The sequence below is a fragment of the Periplaneta americana genome, chromosome 10 (genome assembly GCF_040183065.1).
Source record: "Periplaneta americana isolate PAMFEO1 chromosome 10, P.americana_PAMFEO1_priV1, whole genome shotgun sequence".
Classification (NCBI taxonomy): domain Eukaryota; kingdom Metazoa; phylum Arthropoda; class Insecta; order Blattodea; family Blattidae; genus Periplaneta; species Periplaneta americana.
In genome coordinates, this window is record NC_091126.1 from 74,768,729 (window position 1) to 74,789,096 (window position 20,368).

The 20,368-nt window shown below is 41.0% G+C and overlaps 1 protein-coding gene across 3 annotated transcripts in view; it reads left to right on the forward strand.

The window, feature by feature from the left end:
* The window catches only part of LOC138707785 (solute carrier family 41 member 1-like), a 64,315-nt gene that overhangs the window by 11,086 nt on the left and 32,861 nt on the right, over positions 1 to 20,368 (forward strand). Inside the window, exon 1 of one of the 3 annotated variants that reach the window (XM_069837695.1) lies at positions 17,702 to 17,880. The exons of 1 other annotated variant lie outside the window; for it this stretch is intronic. Coding sequence is in view for 1 of the 2 variants with exons in the window: in XM_069837694.1 (XP_069693795.1) it covers positions 17,934 to 17,976 (43 nt within the window). In the remaining variant the exon portion in view is untranslated. Of the gene's footprint in view, positions 1 to 17,701; positions 17,881 to 17,915; positions 17,977 to 20,368 lie in introns of those variants that run through there. One more of the 3 variants, XM_069837694.1, reaches the window with a different exon arrangement.

A 20,368-nucleotide genomic window follows, 5' to 3' on the forward strand; every position in this document is an offset into this window, starting at 1 on the left:
TACGAGGGTGTCTTTAGAATTTGTTTGGAAGGAAGGGAACTTTCACCGTGTCCTGGACAGGATGTTGTGTCCCAAACATGATTCGAATGGGATGTCTACTGTAGTAGACAGTATTTTTAACACAAAGATTGCAAGAATGCACGTTGCACCCACAATTTGTTTTGTCATTCACACTCCCTCATCTGGAAGATCTGGTAACAAAAGTGAAGTGCGGAAGGAGGAGGAGGAGACAGAGAATGAAGGCACTGATATGGACCACCCTTGAGTAAAACATATTGTAAACCCTCATTAAAATCTATAGTTTTCCCTTAAAACCTTCATTTTTTTCCATGCCCTTTTCTTTTATCTTCGCCAAATTCCACGGAGTTACCACCTCTCCGAGATTTGCAGGGCAGTCATTGAAACAAGGTGACTAATTTTTAAGAAGTTGTGGTGCGAGTATTTTGAATAATATTTAAATGTCATTTTCTTTTATTTATATGTCATTTTTTCATTAATTTAAGGGCTTTTTAATGATCATTTTAAGTAGATTTTTAGGTCATCAGCATCCGCCCCCTAGTCATCAGTATCTTTAATCCATAGCGCTATAACCTTTTAAGGGCCCTGACCGACCAGCCGGCTGCTGATTTCACGTCCACATGCTGAAGCAGAGGTGGATCATCATCCAGAATGGAAGTATCGTGTGGTTAGCACGATGATTCCCCACCCAGCTGTTATAACTGGCTTTCGTAACCAGATTTAGCTACTTGTCGCAGCACCGCAAGTTCATCACAATGCTGGCTGGGAACTGGTCCCATACACTGGTCGAAATTTCATGAGTAAATTTCTTCTCCCATGAGGATTCGAACCAGCGCGTATTCAGTAACGTGACTCCTAGACAGGATGCCTTCCTCGGACAACGGTGCTGCGGTGCGAGACCATCAGTATCTTAAATCTTGTTATTTCTTATTTAGGTGTTATCCTCCTGCGAGCTGTGTTCTTGATATTACTCAGTCAGTGAAGAACTCAATCAGAACCACCTGATTTTTTAATTAAACTCTCTATAGATACTATCTCACCAAATAGGCACTCATGACAATTTTTAAATTGTTTGCTAGCCACTCGATTTTTAAACAGTTGTACACAGTTCAAACTACAAATCCTCGGACTCTGATGTTTCATCAAATTGGTCCCATCCAACATTTGAAATACAGTAGAGCATCGATTATTCGAATACCGATCAACTCTACAATTTAATTTCACTCCCGTCAACAATGGGATTTGCTCTCCGCACAGCAACACACCGTTCGTTATTGCACTCCACAAACGACAATGACAATTTACTTGGACTATTACGAACAACAATGAACTGTTAATCTTAACTAATATTCACAAAGCACTATTTACAACACAGAACTGTCAGTTCTCAGTTCACAGCTCGTTTGTCTTGGCTAGTTCTTCTAGCTCAGTCACTCGCGTTCACAGAACCTCGAACCCCAGACCTTCAGAGACGATCCGCTGAACTTCGAACTCAGGTCCCCCAACTGCGGTCCACTGCACTCGAACTCCGGGCTTCAGGCTCCACAGTTACGGACACAACTCAAGTCGCGCTCTGGTCTCGAAGCTGGCTTCACTGCTACACAAGACTAACTCGCTCTGTCCAAATCTGCCTGTAACAACACTGGCTTACTGACGGGCTGACTGACTCAAGTTCACTTGCGTCTTCTCTTTTATATAACCAAACTATAGTTGCGAGAAAGTACGAGTTCTGGATATTTTCAAGCGTGTGTCCATTCTCGAATCATCCGGATATCTCTTCTCTCTGCCGCAGACGCTCTTTCCCCTTTCTCCCCACAGTACATGCCCCAGGAAGCAGATGCGCGCGCAACCTGCCCGTCACGGCCGACTTAGCCCTTCCTTCTCACGTGGCTGTCACATTGCTCCCTCCTTAGGGCTGCTCGTCCCGAGCAGTCCCTTGGTAGGCTGCTAATCGGTCCAGATGCACCACCACCATCTTCCCTCGGGGTTGTCGCTGGATGCGGTACACCACGTTGTTGATCCGAATCACCACGCGGTATGGTCCATCCCAGGCACGCTGCAGCTTTGGTGATTTTCCTTTGGTCCTGGTAGGTCGATACAGCCACACCAGGTTGCCCTCCTGGAATCCTGCAGAGTTGGCTAATCTGTCGTAGCGCACTATCATCCTGTCGCTGGCCATCTTGAGGTGCTCTCTGGCCAGTTGGTGGACTCCATTCAACTTCTCGGTCAGTTTTGCCACATAGTCGCTGGCTGGTCGGCGCTGGGTGGCGTGCCAAACAGCAGATCACAGGGCAGGCGCAGCTCTCTCCCGAAGACCATGTTTGCCGGTGTTATCCCTGTTGTATCATGGACCGAAGCTCTGTAGGCCAAGAGGAACAGTGGGACTCTGCATCCCAGTCTCGCTGATGGTTGGACACCACCTTCCGCAGGTGCTCCTCCACGGTTTTGATGTATCGTTCCACCATGCCGTCGGACTGTGGGTGGAGGGGAGTGGTCCTGGTTTTATGCACTCCCAGACGCTCGAGCAATTCTCCCATCAGGTTGGATTCGAAGTTGCGCCCCTGATCGCTATGCAATTCCCGGGGCACCCCGAATCGGCAGATGAAGTTGTCAAGCAGCGCTTCGGCCACCGTAGAAGACTCTTGGTTGGGAATCGCGTACACCTCTGGCCATTTTGTGAAGTAATACATGGCGACTAGCAGGTAGCAGTTCCGCGATCCGTGACCGGGAACGGTCCAGCAACGTCGATGGCGATCCTCTCAAAAGGAGCTCCCACGTTGTATTGCTCCATGGCTCCCCTGCTGCGTGTTCTTGGTCCGCGACTGGCTGCACAGGTGTCGCATCTTCGGCACCACTGTTCTGTGTCGGTTCTCTGATGCAGCCAGTAGAACCTCTGCCTTAACTTGTCCAGCGTCTTGTTGGCGCGCAGGTGGCCTCCAGTCCCTCCAGCATGAGACTCCTCCAGCACTTCCTTCACCTTGCTCCTGGGCAGGACGAGTTGTTCTATGCGGGTCTTTCAATCGGCCGACTCCCAAATCCTCTTCAGGATACCGTCCTTTACAGTGAAGGATTCCCACTGGGCCCAGTAGCTCTTGTAAGTGGTGCTACGGTTGGCGATATCGGCCCATACTGGTCTCCGGCCGGACTCCACATCTCGCAGTAACTGTCCAATGTTTGGGTCCTCCAGCTGCTCCCTCCTTATGGCGGCATTATCCCATCCTGGGCTCGGCTGGGCGGCAATTGCTCGGACTGCGTGGGCGCCATCCTGCTCTTCTACTTTCAGGCAGTGTTTGCAGCCATCTGGGCACGGGCGTCGTGATAAGGCATCAGCGTTGGAGTGTTTCTTCCCTTGGCAGTGTTCAGAGGTGAAGTTGTACTCTTGCAGACGTTGAACCCAACGGGCAGTCTGCCCCTCCAGATTCTTGAAGCCCAATAGCCAGGTGAGTGCAGAATGGTCTGTCCTCAGATGGAATACCTGGCCATACAAATATTTGTGGAAATGCTTCAGGGCTTCCACAATGGCAAAAAGTTCTCTACGCGTCAACACAGTAGTTTCCCTCAGCCTTGGATAGTGTTCGGCTGAAGTAGGCAATCACCCTCTCTTGCCCGTCCTGTTCCTGAGAGAGTACTCCGCCGATGCCTACGTTGCTAGCGTCCGTGTCGAGCGTGAACTTCCTTCCAGGGATGGGATATCCCAGTACAGGAGCAGTGCAGAGCGCCTCTTTCAGTGACTGGAAGGATGACTCCGCCTCGTCCGTCCACTGGAATTGTCGTTTCTCCTCGGTCAGCTGGGTTAGAGGCTTAGCGATGTTGGCGTACCCAGCTACGAACCCTCTGTAATAAGTGCAGAGGCCGAGAAAGCGGCGCAGCTCCTGCTTGTCCCTCGGTCTCGGCCATCCTCTGACGGCTTGTAGCTTCTCCGGGTCCGTGGCCACTCCGTTGGTCCCTACTACGTGCCCCAGGTAGCTGACCTTCTTCTGGAATAGATGAAATTTCTTCGGTTTCAACTTCAGCCTGGCTTGTCGCAATCTCTCGAACACTTTCCTCAAGTTCAACAGCTGTTCGCCGAAAGTCTTGCCGACCATGATGACGTCATCAAGGTCCAGCAAACAGTTGTCGTATGTCAGGCCTCTCATTACGGACTCCATTAGTCTCTGGAATGTAGCTGGGGCGTTGCAGAGGCCGAACGGCATAACGGTGAACTGCCATAGTCCCTGACCTGTAGAGAATGCTGTTTTCTCCTTGTCCTCCGGATGTAGCGCCACCTGCCAGTATCCTGACTTGAGATCCAACGTCGAGAACCACTCTGCTCCTGCCAGGGTGTCCAAGGTGTCGTCAATTCGTGGAAGGGGAAAGCAGTCCTTCTTGGTGACGTCATTCAGTCTTCTGTAGTCCACGCAGAAACGCAGGTCCCCATTCTTCCTCACCAGCACCACAGGTGATGACCAAGGGCTGTCGGATTCCTCGATGACCCCTCTTGCTTTCATGCCCTCCAGTTGACTGTCAATCTCCTCTTTTTACTAGAGGAACGCGTCGAGGAGGTTGTCTGATTGGGCGAGCATTTCCGGTGTCGATGCGATGATGAACTTTCTCTGTTCTCCCGTAGTCGTTTTCAGACAGACTGAATACGTCTTGAAATTCTGTCAGTAGATCGTGGACTTGTCTTCTTTCTCCTTTGCTTAAATTATCCGCCAATGCTCGAGCCAGCTCTTTCAGTGATGGGTCTAGATCTGGACGTGGTCGGTGACACTCTTCGTTATCTGCCAGAGACGTCACAGACACCACCGGCTCGACGCTACCTAACACAATTCCACTAGGCACCTCCTTGTCTCGATTGGTGACATTCAGGACCCTCACCGCTACCACCTTCTTGTTCGGGAGTAGGGATCTGGCCACATAAACCCCATCTATCGGAGTTGTCTGTGAATCGAGGAGCAGGTTTCTCTTAGGCTGTCCGTCCAGTCTTGCCGTCACCACCATCTCGCAAGCTGCTGGGATTGTCACTTGATTCTCCAGGGTGAGTCTGCTGGCCATGGGTTGGTCTTCGACGTCTCTCAGGAACACTTCATCCTGACCAAAACGGAGTATACGGCGCCGGACGTCCACCGTTGCATCGAAGATCCGCATGACGTCTTCAGTGATGTTGGCGACGAACACCCACATCTCCAGTCTCCTCTTTCCCAATGTCAGATCCAGGAAAACCTCTTTTTGGATGGGCAGGTTCTCGCCTGAGGCAGTACGTAGCTCATACCGGCGCAGCGGCGTCCTCCCAGGTAGGCCACGCACGACTTCCGGTCTGGCGATAGTGAGTGACGCCCCGGTGTCTACCAGTACTCTGCATGGGCGGCCTCTTATCCATCCGTCAGCAATCAGCCCATGTTCGCATCTTCTGTTAACCGTCTTCAAGATCAACCGAGGGGATGGTGATGACGGCGCCGACGTGCCCCTCACCGCATCGGCCACTTTTAGTTTTCCTGTTTGTGACCAGATCGGTCACAGTCCCTCCTCAGGTGTCCAGGTTCGCCGCAGGACCAGCAGGTGGGCACTCCTCGTCTTCGGCGCTCGGGTGATTTCGGTTGACGCTCCTCGACGTCGGCCACCGTCACGCTCCTAATCCGGTGCGACGTCGAGATGTTCGCCGTCAACTTTGCTGCCTCCATCCTGACGGCCACCGTCAGAGCTGCGTTGATGGTGCGATGCTCTGCCAAGAGTAGCTGTTGTCTGATTTCGGAATCTCGAACTCCTCTGCCGAAGGTGTAGGCCGCCTCTCCAGCGATGAAGTCAGTAGGTAGGCTCCTGAGGGCGTTATGGGCCAGTTGTTCCACAGCCATTGCAAATTCTTGCAGGGATTCGCCTGACTGTTGGACCCTCGTTTTCAGTTGGTTCCTGAATGGTGCCGCAAGTTGGTCACCATAACGTCCCTCCAAAGCCGCCATTATCTCAGCGGCTGTCCCATCTTCTGGAACACTATGAAGTATCTCCGATACCTGTCCCTGAAGCGCGGCCAGCAGCTGAGTAGTTTTCTCTGCCGGCATCCACGCATTGTGCTCTGCGATGGCCTCGAACTGGCGACGGAATATCGCCCAAGACGTCGTACCGTCGAACTTCGGCGTCTTGACGTTTGAATGTCTGGCTGAGTGCGATGGTTCCGCAGGGCCACTACATGAGGTCCTCCATTCTGTCGCCGATCTTTCCACGGCCCTCTGAACTTCCTCGGCAATTATCTGTTTCTGTTCTCTAGCCTAGCGATCCACCAACGCGAGAATGTGCTTGTTTTCTTCAGCATGTCGGTCCATAAACGTAAGTATGTGCTTGTTTTCCTCGGCGTGTTTGTCCATCACCTCACTCGTCTTGTCCAGCAACTCGCTCGTCTGCTCTTGACGACGCTCGAGATCGCGGATTTTACCGTCGAAATGGTCTACCTCCTGTCTCAATTCGGCTACTGTCTCGTTTATAGTTGTAAAATTCTTGTTTAGGTTGTCAAAATCGGCTTTGGGTTCGTCTTTCACGATGGCGACAATTCCATCTACGTGGGCCGAAACGCTTTCAATTTGCGTAGTGACGTCATTTTTCACTCCATTTATGTCGCCTTTCACTTCACTTATGTCGTTCTTCACTCCACTTATGTCGCTTTTCAGTTCCGCGATGGCTTGCAGGATCAGCTGTAGGTTCTCCATTATGTCGATAATATCCCACTTCTGACACCAGTGTAATTTTTTATACTGAACAACAATGTAATTTTATTATCTCAACACTCCCGTCAACAATGGGATTTCCTCTCTGCACAGCAACACACCGTTCGTTATTGCACTCCACAAACGACAATGACAATTTACATGGACTATTACGAACAACAATGAACTGTTAATCTTAACTAATATTCACAAAGCACTATTTACAACACAGAACTGTCAGTTCTCAGTTCACAGCTCGTTTGTCTTGGCTAGTTCTTCTAGCTCAGTCACTCGCGTTCACAGAACCTCGAACCCCAGACCTTCAGAGACGATCCGCTGAACTTCGAACTCAGGTCCCCCAACTGCGGTCCACTGCACTCGAACTCCGGGCTTCAGGCTCCACAGTTACGGACACAACTCAAGTCGCGCTCTGGTCTCGAAGCTGGCTTCACTGCTACACAAGACTAACTCGCTCTGTCCAAATCTGCCTGTAACAACACTGGCTTACTGACGGGCTGACTGACTCAAGTTCACTTGCGTCTTCTCTTTTATATAACGAAACTATAGTTGCGAGAAAGTACGAGTTCTGGATCTCAGATGTAAGACACTGCGCATGATCAGAGACCAGAGCACTGATACACAAGATAACGAATATTGAGAAACTTAAATTCAGGCTATTTGGTTTCTTACTAGCATCGTTCCGAAATTCACTTCAAAAACTGCAAAACATATAATAATATTACGTAAATAAAAGATAAATATATACATAAATCATGTACTTAAATCGACAATGGACCTTCATGACTAGATCGACACTCCGCACAGAAAGGAAAGCTTTCGTGTCGTTTCAATAGCTCAGACGCTAAGACTTCTGCGTCTCGCGTAGAAGAGTGCGAGTTCGATTCCTAGTCTACACAACGATTTTTTTTTTGTTTAAATAACTTTGAAATAGCTAAATAACGTTGAAATAGAGTTTTACAAAGTCCTCAGATTAAGTGTTAATGATCACAGACAATACAAAATTACAAGTTATAATATTGTAAACGTTAATATAATGAATGCATTTATACATACACACGCATACAATGTAAATGCATATATTAAAAACTAACAATAAAAATGAAATTTAAAAATATTCCTAAGCCACACAGACAAACTTTTACAAAGGTTTAGAGTCTTTAGACTATGTCATTTGTTGAGTAGTTATTACAATATTTTATTAGTAGCTTTTCCATATGTGTAAGAACTGCACTCGCACAAAACAATTTTTGTTAAAAGTGTGGCTTTGGATTATTTCATTCTCACCCCTTCAGTTGATTTTAACTATTTTATCTACGTGTTTGCAATAGTGTTTAATTTAATGTTCATTCAATTTTATTCATGTTATGATTGAATGAAAAAGCACTGTTGCAGTTATTGACTAATTATATATATATATATATATATATTAATACTAATTATTAAATGCATCTGTTAAGTAATCAATTGCAGTATCTTTTGCAAAATCTTGAATGTTTAAGTTGTCAATAATATTTCTGTACTATATACTTTAAGACATTAAAAGAATTTGCAATAGATTTGGGGTCCTCTAGTTTATAATCACTGGTTTTAATGAAAAAATATTTTGTTTCTTAGAATATCTACAAGTTTAACTTCAATAATATTCCGAATAGCTTTAATTGCATTATCTGAATGTTGTACTTTTCTATTCGAATGTATTCTATTTCCCTCTTTCATAATTTTTTATAAATTACACCGTACTTCTTGTAGTATTTAAGAACATGAGGATCATTACATTGCAACTCATTACATATAGATTCTTCTTTTTAGTACATGAGATTTTTAAGTCCCTGCATTATCTACATGTTTTTACTTTTGAATTTTTTCACAACATTGAGCGGAGAACATCCACTAAAGTGATTCTGAAATTAAAGTGAAAAATACAATACATTTACTCTTAATATCAGTAGTACCAGTATCATATACGTTTTTCCCAGATTCATTTTGTAGACATAAATGTAAATAGTCACTAGATACAGCATTTACGACCCATTTTTAGTTTCTAAATTAATATTTTGAAATTGTTCAGTGACATTGGAAACACTTAGGATTTGTTTATCATGTTCAGACAAGCCATTGATTATAGGTTCTGTCGAATAGGAATTCAGTCTAATTCTGTGTACAAAACTTTTATGAATGGCTGTGCTACTTCAGCTTGTATGCTGGTGGAAAAATGGCTCTACGATTAAGGTGTCCAGTTTCAAGGAGTGAATTTAATTTACTCTTACGGAAAAGTTCCGAGAGATAATCTATGTTTATGTCACTACAGATCACAAATTCCATATGAGATTTCTAATGTCTTTTCTTTACAAATTCAATGTTGGCTATAAATATTAATAAATAATGTAAGATATATGAATGATTGTATTTAGAAGTCTGATTTACATTATAAAAGCAAGAAGTTACATTCCGCGGCAACATTCGAACTTTCGATGTTTGGTTTTGTCGTCCAACGCATAAGCGCGGACCTATTCAATGCTTATGTTAATAACATAGAATTTAGCTGTTGCAATGTGGTGTCATAACTTGGGATTTGTTTACTTAACGCAATTAGATTTAATTTGATTAGTTTCGTAACAATAATTGGACTTCCTGTTATATCCTGTTATTTAAATATTTAATTTAGGGTTGATTTATTAACTCTTACTGTGCAAGATGCCCCTTATTTCAATAATTCTATATCACGCTAAATAGTCATTGTCTACACTAAAGTATTATCGTCATCCATCATTTCTCATCGTAATGGCGTACCGACGTGACATGAGACAGCGAGTTATAGCTCTAGTTGAGGCTGGATATGGGGCTAGATCTGCTGGCCGTTTGGTCGGTGTTCCTGGAAGTACAGCCGCGAGGGGGTTCATTGTTACAAAATTCAGGGGAGGTCGAAAATCGCCCTATTCCTGGTCGTCCGCGGATTTCTTCATTGGAAGAGGATGCTCTCTTATTCGAGACAGTTCGACAGGACCCCTTTCGGACTGCTAACGAAATAAGAGCAGCATCTAACTTTCCTGGTTCTTCACAGACTGTGATCAGCAGGTTGAGGAACCGCGGTATTAGGAGCAGGAGGGCTGCGCAAATGGAAATATTGGGGGAAGCACAAGCTGTCAACCATCTTGCCTTCACTACCAATCGAGTGGATTTCGATTGGAGAAATGTATGATGGTATGTGGACAAGATTTTAAGTTAACGGGTCTCTTTTTGTTTTTTATGATTTTTGTTTCAGGAAGAATACTTTTAACTTCCAAGTAAGATTTATTTATTTTTTGACGAGGTTCAGCCCACTTGTAGACCAAAAAATTGGGCATAAATTATTCCATATTTTTCGACAAATCATACAGTCGAGGAACTCTGAACAAATTAATTACACCTCACTAAAAAAAAAAAGAGTTTTACCTGGGATCGAACACGAAACATTTCGGTTATACGGTGGAACCGACACGCTACTATATGAGCTACCCAGACAAGACAGTGACAGCAGCAGTCCAGAATGTAGATCCTATAGCAGGCATTTGCCATTCGGTATAGAGAAGCAATGATATTTTGTTACCCGAGCTATGTTGTGAAATCGTGGCCTTAAATGGCTGTCTTCTTCGTGATTCTTATTCTGATCCTTGTCCTTGTTGTGGTCCTTGTAACAATTCTTGTTCTATTTGTCATGGTACTTATCGTTATACGTCGATATCGAGTGAACCGCGCTGTAGAACTTTAACTTCCGACAACCAAGAATCGTCTCATTCTTTTTAAGGGTAACTGTACGTTGTCTTTCGTAAATCAGGTATCATCTGTGTACAGTACCATTAAAAAGAAAAAGGAGGAAACGCGGCAGTGTAGAAAAACTGTTTACAATACTCGACTTCCTTGAATGGTAGGGATGAAACTGCCGCATTATGATCTGCGATAGCACGGAGTGCTAATGGATGATTATTTTGAACAATATTTAGTGCTGCTTCCTCAAAACTCAGAGTTTTCCTAGTTCTGGGTGAACTGCAAATCTTAGTATAAAATTATTCTGCTGTTGCCGTCAATTTCGATATAATAACAGGGTTTTCGTAAATGCAGATTTGTGAAATTCTCCATTTCTACTACTCAAGGGAAAAGTAAACACGAATTCGCGACGTTCATCCTCCCGGCGTACAAAACAAATAAATTTAACAAATTAGTGGGTGTCTAAGCAAACTATCCCTTCACTCTGCAACAATTACAAAGATGTCTGTGTGAAAATTTGCCTAAATTGCCAGGCGTTTGATCACGCATTACAGTGCCGCAATGAGGCAATGTCGATTACGTAGTCTTTGGTAAAATATTGACATCTTGTCTCATTCCCCGAAGATTATTTAACAAATTCATCCTTACGCCCATATGAATTAATATGATGTGATGTGCATGGTGTAAACGATAAAAAAAAAACTACCAAAATTATATAGACAGTACATATCGGTCTACTGAAGAAAATGCCTGTTGAAATTTAATTATTTCTTATAGTTTTGTTTTTAATTTTAAAATACCATGTTTTAAGATCGATAGTAGTCTAATAATATTTCTTTAGGCCTACATTTTGACTGAACGTCAATGCCATTGCCAATGACCTTGCGCCCAACACATATCAATACACAATAGAGACAACCGAGTAACAAACAATTGCTTCAGCATACGCATCGGGCAAAGTAAATAATGGCTATCTACACTCATTTTCAAAAGATTTAGACATACAAAACTTTTTTTTTCTGGAAAACCTTGACAGTTACATAGAAAAACATAACTTCACTTTCTTCTTCAGTTATTTATGCTCCACCTCCAGTATTTTTGGCCGTAGCTTGCAAGTTAGTGGTCTAAGGTGTAACGCCTGACCTGCTTTACGGAATGACCGCTGGTCCAAGACGTCATATGGGAAGAAATTTTCTCATAAAATTTCGCCCAGTGTATGAGACCAGTGCCCACCCACATCGTGATCAATTTTCGGATGCTACGAAAGGTAGAGAAATACGGTTTCGCAAACCATCGTGCTAACAACACGATATCCCCGTAATGGTTGGATGATCGTTCACCTCTACAGAGGCATGTGGACGTTAGGCCAGCAGTCAGCTGGTCGGTCTTGGTCCTTTATGGGCTGTCTCGCTCTGGATTATTATTATTATTATTATTATTATTATTATTATTATTATTATTATTATTGTTATTAATGTTATTATTAATGTAATGAGGCACTACTACTACTACTACTACTACTACTACTACTACCACCACCACCACCACCACCACCACCACTTCTCCTATAACTACTACCACTTACACCATCGCTACTACTCCACTATCAACACTAACACTACTATTACCACTGCGTTTGTTCTAAGGAAAGCAGCAAAACAGTACAGCGTTGTTTGTTATGACTAGAATCCAAGCCCCTGCATATCGGGAAGGCATTATGTCACAAACACGTTCACGTCTGAATATTTCTCACAAAGTAAATACAGTATTATTCAACTTTTTGAAAAGGCGCAAATATTAAGGATATTGCTGGAGAGTTTAAGGTATTATTTCTTTCTTTCTTTTTTTCTTTTGTTCTTTCTTTCCTTATTTATTTATTTATTTATTTATTTATTTATTTATTTATTTATTTATTTATTTATTTATTTATTTATTTATTTATTTATTTATTTATTTATTTATTTATTTATTTTATTGATATATTCTAGAAAATTAAATTAATTTGTAATAACGTTGTATGAGATTCTCTTTTTTTTTTCTTAATAAATTAACAACTCTTAAATACCCTTTCCCGTATGATTGATTTTTTTTGCTGTTCATAATATTCCTGGATTTTCATGCTTTACCTAACCATGATGCTTGCTGATTGCAGGAGACTTGCTCCGCGTGTTGTGTCTAAGTAGGTAGACATTGGCTTTCTTCTATATCGACGGAGCAGTGTGCCATCAACGCAACCATCAACACTGCTATCAAAACTATATAGTAGTAGCACCATTACTAATACAATTACCACTACTACTGCTACTCCTCTTAATACTATTACTACCACTACTGCTGTTACTACCATCACTACCCTGGCAGAGGGGCAGAGAAGGCCTGACGGCCTTATCTCTACCAGGTTACATAAATAAATACTAATACTAATACTAAAACTCCACTACCAACACCAGTGCTACTAGTACTATTACCACCACAACTAGCAAAACTGCCAGTACAATTAGCAATAGCAACACTACTATTTCTAAAATTACTACCACTACTACTACTACTACTACTACTACTACTACTACTACTACTACTACTACTACAACCAAATCACAACTATTTTTACTACTACCACGAGTATCACAACTATTATTGCTATCACCAACAATGACAACAATAGGCTACATATGTACATTATTTTACTGCGTTTTACAAATCAGATTTATGTATCTTATTCTGGAAATGTTTTCGTGTGCCATTGTTACATGTGGCATGACACTTTGGGAAACATCACTCCGGCGCAAGCTAAGAGTTTTTCCTGGTGACTAATACGTATCGTATCGTAACGGAACGGCGCAAGTGCATAGTGACGTGGGGCAACAGAATCTCATTCTTTTATTAAATAACGCACTTAAATGACATATGCTGTTCATTATCAACTGTAATGGAACAATATTAGAACGAGAAATCTCAATGTTGTGATGGAAGATGTGTCACAAAACTACCATAAATTTGTCGTCGTCGGTGTTCTAGCGTTTGCCATACTAACAGTTGAATTCGAGACTCCGTGGTTCAGTTCCGACCTACGGCGAGGGTTTTGAAGGGCGATAAAAATATTAGCGCGGCTTCCTCCTGGAGGGAATGAAACTGGAAGACCTGTGTCATAGTTTTGCTACACGTAAAAGAACTGTATATCTAATAGAAAGCTCCAAGGCAAAATTCGTCAGCCATTTCTCACCCAAATTAAGTTTCAGTGCTGAATAATTTCCGCTGTTGATAGCGCCGTAAAGTATAATCATACTGGCCAAAGTTTCGTGATAAAATTTCTTCCCCCAAAAGAAATCGAATCAACTTTCATTCCATAACGCCAGTTCTAGGTATGATGCCTTAGACCAAGACACTACGACACGGGATCTTCATGTAGTCTACAATATGCTTTGGAAGATATACGTCAAGTAAAATCTACAGGATGTTTAAGATTTCAACCGAAGATGTGTATCTGTAAATAAACAATTTTATATCACGGTCTCTGACGAATCTATATTTATGAATCGTATATTATGGAGAAATCGTACAAAAAATGTATTGCTATATTGCTACAGAATTATCCTGGCCTTCAGTAAACATCTCATTCAACAATCCAGAATTTAGTGAAAAAATTGAGAGAAACTGACTCATTTTTAAATAAGAGAAGGCGCACAAATCGCGTTCCAATCGAAGAAAAATTCGATGTTACAGGCATAACAGTTTCCCATGAAATCCTTAAGAAATTTAGCTCAACACGAAGGTGTATCCAAGACAACAGATCGGAAAGGGACGAAATTGTTGAAACGAACGCCTTATAAGACCAATAGTATTTCATATATATTGAATGTAATTGTCATGTTTCCAGGGTTCAATTCTATCAATAGAGACGAAATCCAGAGTAGGTTTAGAACTCTTTTCGAAAGATGTGAAATGTGCGTGTAAGAGGTCGACCTCTTATTGGAAGGTAAGGCAATAAATTACATCTGCAGTCTTATATATAAAAGTCAATGTGGCTATGTATTTATGTACTCTATACAAATCTACACGCTTTGACTGATATTTGCCCAAGTTTGCACATTTAACCTTCATAACTAGAAGAAGAACATAGACTACATTAAAATTGGAAAGAAGTACGTTCAACCATGCATGTATAATATAATTTGGACGTCATCCAATCACGAATCAGAATCGCGGTGACGCGCATCTTTCGTTATAACTGCTCCTTCGTTGCAAATACGGCCATATTGCTACTGAAATATTAAATAAAATAATATTAAATTAAAATTACGTAAATGAGGGATGATCTCTTGATTGAATGTGTCATGTGCAGACTTCGGCCTAGGGACAAGAGTAACCAGTATGAGGTTTAGAGTACATGGAGTATAAATGACGTCATGGCCCGTGTGCAGTCACCCGACTGCAACAGCGCAGGTGGGTCCGTAATGTGCAATAGCTGCTTGGCTGCGGTACGTGTAACAGGCTTCGGCGTAGGGACACCTGATTGAAAGTTACAACTTACGTTAATATTTTAATGGTAGACATTTATTGTCTACACTAGGAATTTACTGTATATACTGCATCTGTACATGATGAAATATATTTTGTGCCGTACTGTGACGGACTGTTTACATGTTGAGACACGAAGTAACGGCGCTCTTCATCTCCCACTCCACTCGACCAACAACACTATCGTCCGTGCGTTTTGAACTTAATGCGTTTCTGTGCCCAGGACCGAAGCCTGGTCATGTGGGATGAATATACAATATACTGTGGCATAAAATACATTTTTGCTTAACATTTAAGAATTCAAAATCAAACATAATACGCAGCAAACATGAAAATATTCCTAACACGTCAATTCAATCCCTTTACTACGTAGCTCTCAGTAGCATAGTGGTAGAGTCAAACGCTTTGGTGTAGGGGGACCCGGATTCAAACCTGAGGTCAACTGACTTCTTTATTATTTTGATAATGTATTTACATTATTTTAAATATGTTGCTTTATTTTAACCCGATATAAAGGGGGTTTTACTACATAAATAATACATTCGTAGTATTTTATTTACGCTGTCTCAAAGTTACCATACAATTATGTAAATGTACATATGTAAGGTCACTGAAAATAAAAAGTGTATTAATTCTAAAATATATGTCTTTCAAAATATTGTTGTTCATGTCCGAATATGTATTACTACTAAATTATATCTGTATTATCATGTCGTGAATGTACAGTAGTATGTATGTTAAGCCTACTGGAAAGAACAATCTGTTCATTTTTTAAATAAGCTTCTCTCAAAATATTATTCTTCAAGTCCAAAAATGATTTATTGAGAGATTATACTGTATTCTGTACATAAGATGAACATGACATAATTAATATAAAGTATTATATATGAGTATTTGTAAGACGTCATTTTTCAAGTCATATTTAAGAAACCGGGTGTGACATAAGGGGGCTCAAAGCTGACAAGAGGTACAAAATTCTCCAATCCTATTATATATTTTTTTATTTACATATTGATTCTTTGATACGACCGATAAAGAGGTAAATTTTAACCGACCATAATTTTGTACCCCTTGTCCGCTTTGCGCCCAATTATGTCATACCAAGTTTCTTAAATATGACTTGAAAAATGACATCTTACAAGTACTTTTCCATAAAATTGTACATTAATCATGGGGTTCAGACTGGGACCAAGAGAATTCTCTATTTATCGTTAACTGTTTTTAAACGCCAAGCGAAAGCACACGTAGACAGGAAATTACATTAAATTTGTGTCAGCACAGCTTTAGATCAATGTAGAACATTGCGTTTATATTAAACGGCTGTAAAGGGACCGAGGGGATTTTTTGTTTAGCTAAACTACAAGACAAAACTAATTAAAAACAAAAACAGTAAGACACATGATGACGTCTTTTCTTTTCGGTGCCTGATCTTCAGCTGTTTTAAATTGTGTTAATCTTGGTAGTCGTTTTGACTAAGGTCATTAATTCATGTAAGTGACGCTATGTAAAGATTCATCTTTAGGGACGAGGAAAGCTTAGTAAAGACAGTAATTCGTTTTGTTTTCTATAGTTGAGTTGCCGAAATTTCCTTAAGTCAGAAGCAAAAAGGAAAACCCGGGCAACGCCGGGTGCTTTTAGCTAATGTAATATAAATATCTAAATTTTATCGCCGAAAACTGACGTTCTGAATCCTCACAAAGAGCGCTTTTACTAACCCATGTTACTTTTCCAACGGCACTATACTAAGCAAAAACAATTTCCAAGCGTAAAACCGTTATTACGAATGTATTTCCGTGGAAATTTCGAAATCGGCTTTGCAAAATCACAGTCCCTTCTTTTTTCCGCCAAACTAGCTACTTCATTACGTGACAGATATAATAGAATTGAAACACCAAAATTGAAAGTTTTCAGTATCTGTAAGTTTGTGAAAAAGAAATAGAAATAGTGTCATCAGAAAAAAAAAAATGAAAATAATGAGAAGAATAATATAAGATAATTATATTTGTTGTTAAGTCGTTTCCTCCTTTTCAACAGTTGCCTTTAATGTTCATTCTTCTCGATAGAGGGGAGCACACTCCTTTGCTATATTTTTGGAAGGTGGGAAGATATCATGCGAAATTATGTTACGAAAGATCGGAACATCGGGAAGGAAGTGGGTCGTGGTTCTTGTAATGCGTACTATCTCACAATTCGCCTGGCGAGACTTCGGAAACTACGGAAGTTCAAAGTCACGATAGCGGGCCACTGGGATCGAACCCCGGACCTCCCGAGTACAAGGTGAACGTGTTAACCACCATACCAACATGTTCGGTAGTATAAAAGACCTGAATGTGTAAAAATAAATGTCAACATATTGAAAGATTCTTATCGAAACTTGTAATTGTGTGCTGGAAACACTGAATAGGCCTATACCTCAGAGCAGAGGTTGTTGCAGACGAATTTAAAGTATGCCTGTTTCAATTTTTCTGCTGAAGTTCTAGTGCTATTTTCGAGTTCCCGGACGATATCTCCCAGTTCCATTTGTCATTAGACGTGAGATGACATATACTGAGTTGATAAACCGTCATTACGTAAGTCAAGAATGAATTACTATCCCGCCTACTACACGAAACTCGAGACGTTGGCGGGGGCGGGCTATTCGCCCGCTCGACGGTATTGATCTTTCATGGAGGGCGCGACTGAGGGTGCGTGCACCAAGGGAAGGGGAGGGAGTCGGAGTCCGCGGATTCGTGGGGTGCAGGGTTCGATCCCCTATCGATCTGACAGCACCACGAGGATGGACCAGGTGAACTCGCACTGAGGCGCGACTGGCAGTCACCACACAACAATTTGGCGCGGTCTGCATCCAAGACGGAGGAAATACGCTTACTGGACGTGGGTCCCTCCCCAACCCCTTCCTCCCGAGGTAAGTCGTCAGTTGTTACATAACACTGCGAGTTGTCGGTCAACGGGACGAGAATGTCGGAGCCGACAGCCGGAAGACATCTATCTGAGAATTTTGGTATTCCCCATCAAAGTAGGATACAATTATTGCACTCGTCGTAAGCGTCAGTATACACGTTGCTTTTTTAATTTGTATATTGAAAGCTGTGTGTGAATGTCTTTAAATATTACGGTTAATAGTTGTGAAAATTCGGCGTTAACACTTATTGCAAATTATTATTATTGGCATGTGTTTTTGAGACGTTCGCTGTAATCAGGCCGTTCGGTGTCATCTTATTTCGAAATTTCAATAAACGATAAGGAAAAATCGTCGAGAACGACCTGCATATTCACAAGTACTGCCCAATTTTTCAGTCAAGGTTTCAACCTGTTTAGCTTTCACATCAACTTCATGGATTCTGTCCCGGAAATAAGAGTAATTCTGAATTTTATTAAATGCATACCAGGATTCATTCCCCGAGAACATACGTTCCATTATTTATCTGCATCTACCCACTGTAGAAAAATTCTTAGAACCCTGTCCAAGGCCCCCCCCCCCCCCACATACCAGTATCCACGTGATTTCAACCAATTGACATATGCATTAGCGTCTGGAACAAAAGTACTCAATTTGGTTTGTTTTAAAATGACATTATTTTCCAAAATTTTAGCATTCTCTCTTAGGAGACTCCCCTAAGTAGTTCGTTGGAGTGTCTGCCTGTGAACTCACTACCTATGGTTAGAATCTTGGCATTAGTACTTTTCTTCTTACCATATCCAATCTATTACTCAAAATTCACATATCTTCTTTCACATTAATAAAATATTATCACTGTATCTGTCGAACATTTTCTTAGTCTGTAGTACTTGCATTTAATACGATGAACTACTGACGAAATCCTTCAGTTAATATTTGCCAGTACTCTTTAGGTGGAAATCTATAGGGATTATAATGCCACATATACATTACAAAGAATGCGAAAATACAAAATATATGAGGAGGTCCGTTCTAAACCGTATTAAGTCCACCCATGGACGAAATTGAGTTGTATATGATTTCGTATAGTTCTGAATATGCTCTATCATGCTGTGAACTTTGTTTGTGTGTAACTGTATTAAATTCCCTTCAAAAGAATGCATTAAATTGTGTTCGTGACAAACCATATTATGTCCACATATTTTTCCACGTCAAACCGTATTCTGTCCAAAACAAATTAATATTATATATTAAATATTGTACGTTTGTTCGTTGCTTAAAACAACATGACGTGTTTTTTTTTTTTTTTGTCTTTCCAGAAGATAAACTGAAAATTTTTAGGAGAATACCACATTTAGAAGTATTGGTGATAGTAATGTACAAATTTAGCATTAGTGAACATTACCATTGTGATTCAGTTTTACATAGGAGTGAATCAAGGAGTGTTACCTATTACGTACAAAATTATTTTGGTTGAATGTTTACAAATATTGAGGAAGAAAGTTTTTTTAATTTTTTATGTTAATGTCAAATCATATTAAGTCTATGACATTTTCTGAATTTCAGAACAATCTAATGTAAAAGTGATTTGAAATATAATTGATTCTGTTAAATTAAATTCTTTCAGAAATTAATAATTTAATATTTTAATTCATCCCCCTTAGTTGGCACATAAACGGTTTTTCTTCTCTCCTGAAAGAAATTACATCAGTTGACTTAATATAATTTGGAACGGACCTCCTCACATGTATTTACTTACCACGAAATGATGGTTTATTTAGTTTAGGTAGAGTGATTGGTAATGTAAATATAAGGAAGAAAATAGTCTTGAATGCGAGAATATTGAAATAACACAAAACCAAAACTCAGCTCAATCGTTTAACTCAGAGTTCATTCCTAGCAGACTGATGAACACAAAGTGACTGTAGAAATTTTCTCCGAAAACATTGATTTTTCTCATTCTATCATTGTACCATTACAACCATAACGTTACGTCATTTATTCTGATTTGCGTCCGTAATTAAATGTATGTTTAGAATTTAAGAACTAGCAAACTTACACATTTACTCTGACCAATATAATCGTCAGCACTGCGAATCTCGTATATTTGAGTTCTTAAGCAAGAACATTGATCACCAATGATATTTCACCCTTGAAAAGAAGGATAGCAGGAAACGAAACTTCAATGAGTACATGCTTGTTATATATAGATACTATTAGAACAACTTGCTAAAGCCTCCTATTTTCCATTGTTTACGTTCTTGTTCATAAAAGTGAACTTACAGCAAAACAGCAGTGAATATTTTAACATGTTCTTGCAGTTTCTTGTTCCTTACAACGGAGATTTGACAGATGTCTTGCCCACTACAGAAATAATTACAGGACTTGATTTATACCTATATATTCAAATGCAATTGCAGATATTATTGCAAAAACAGTCCTTACCAAAATTGCTATTTTTCAGAAGAACAGGTCCACGCCTGTGGAGTAACGG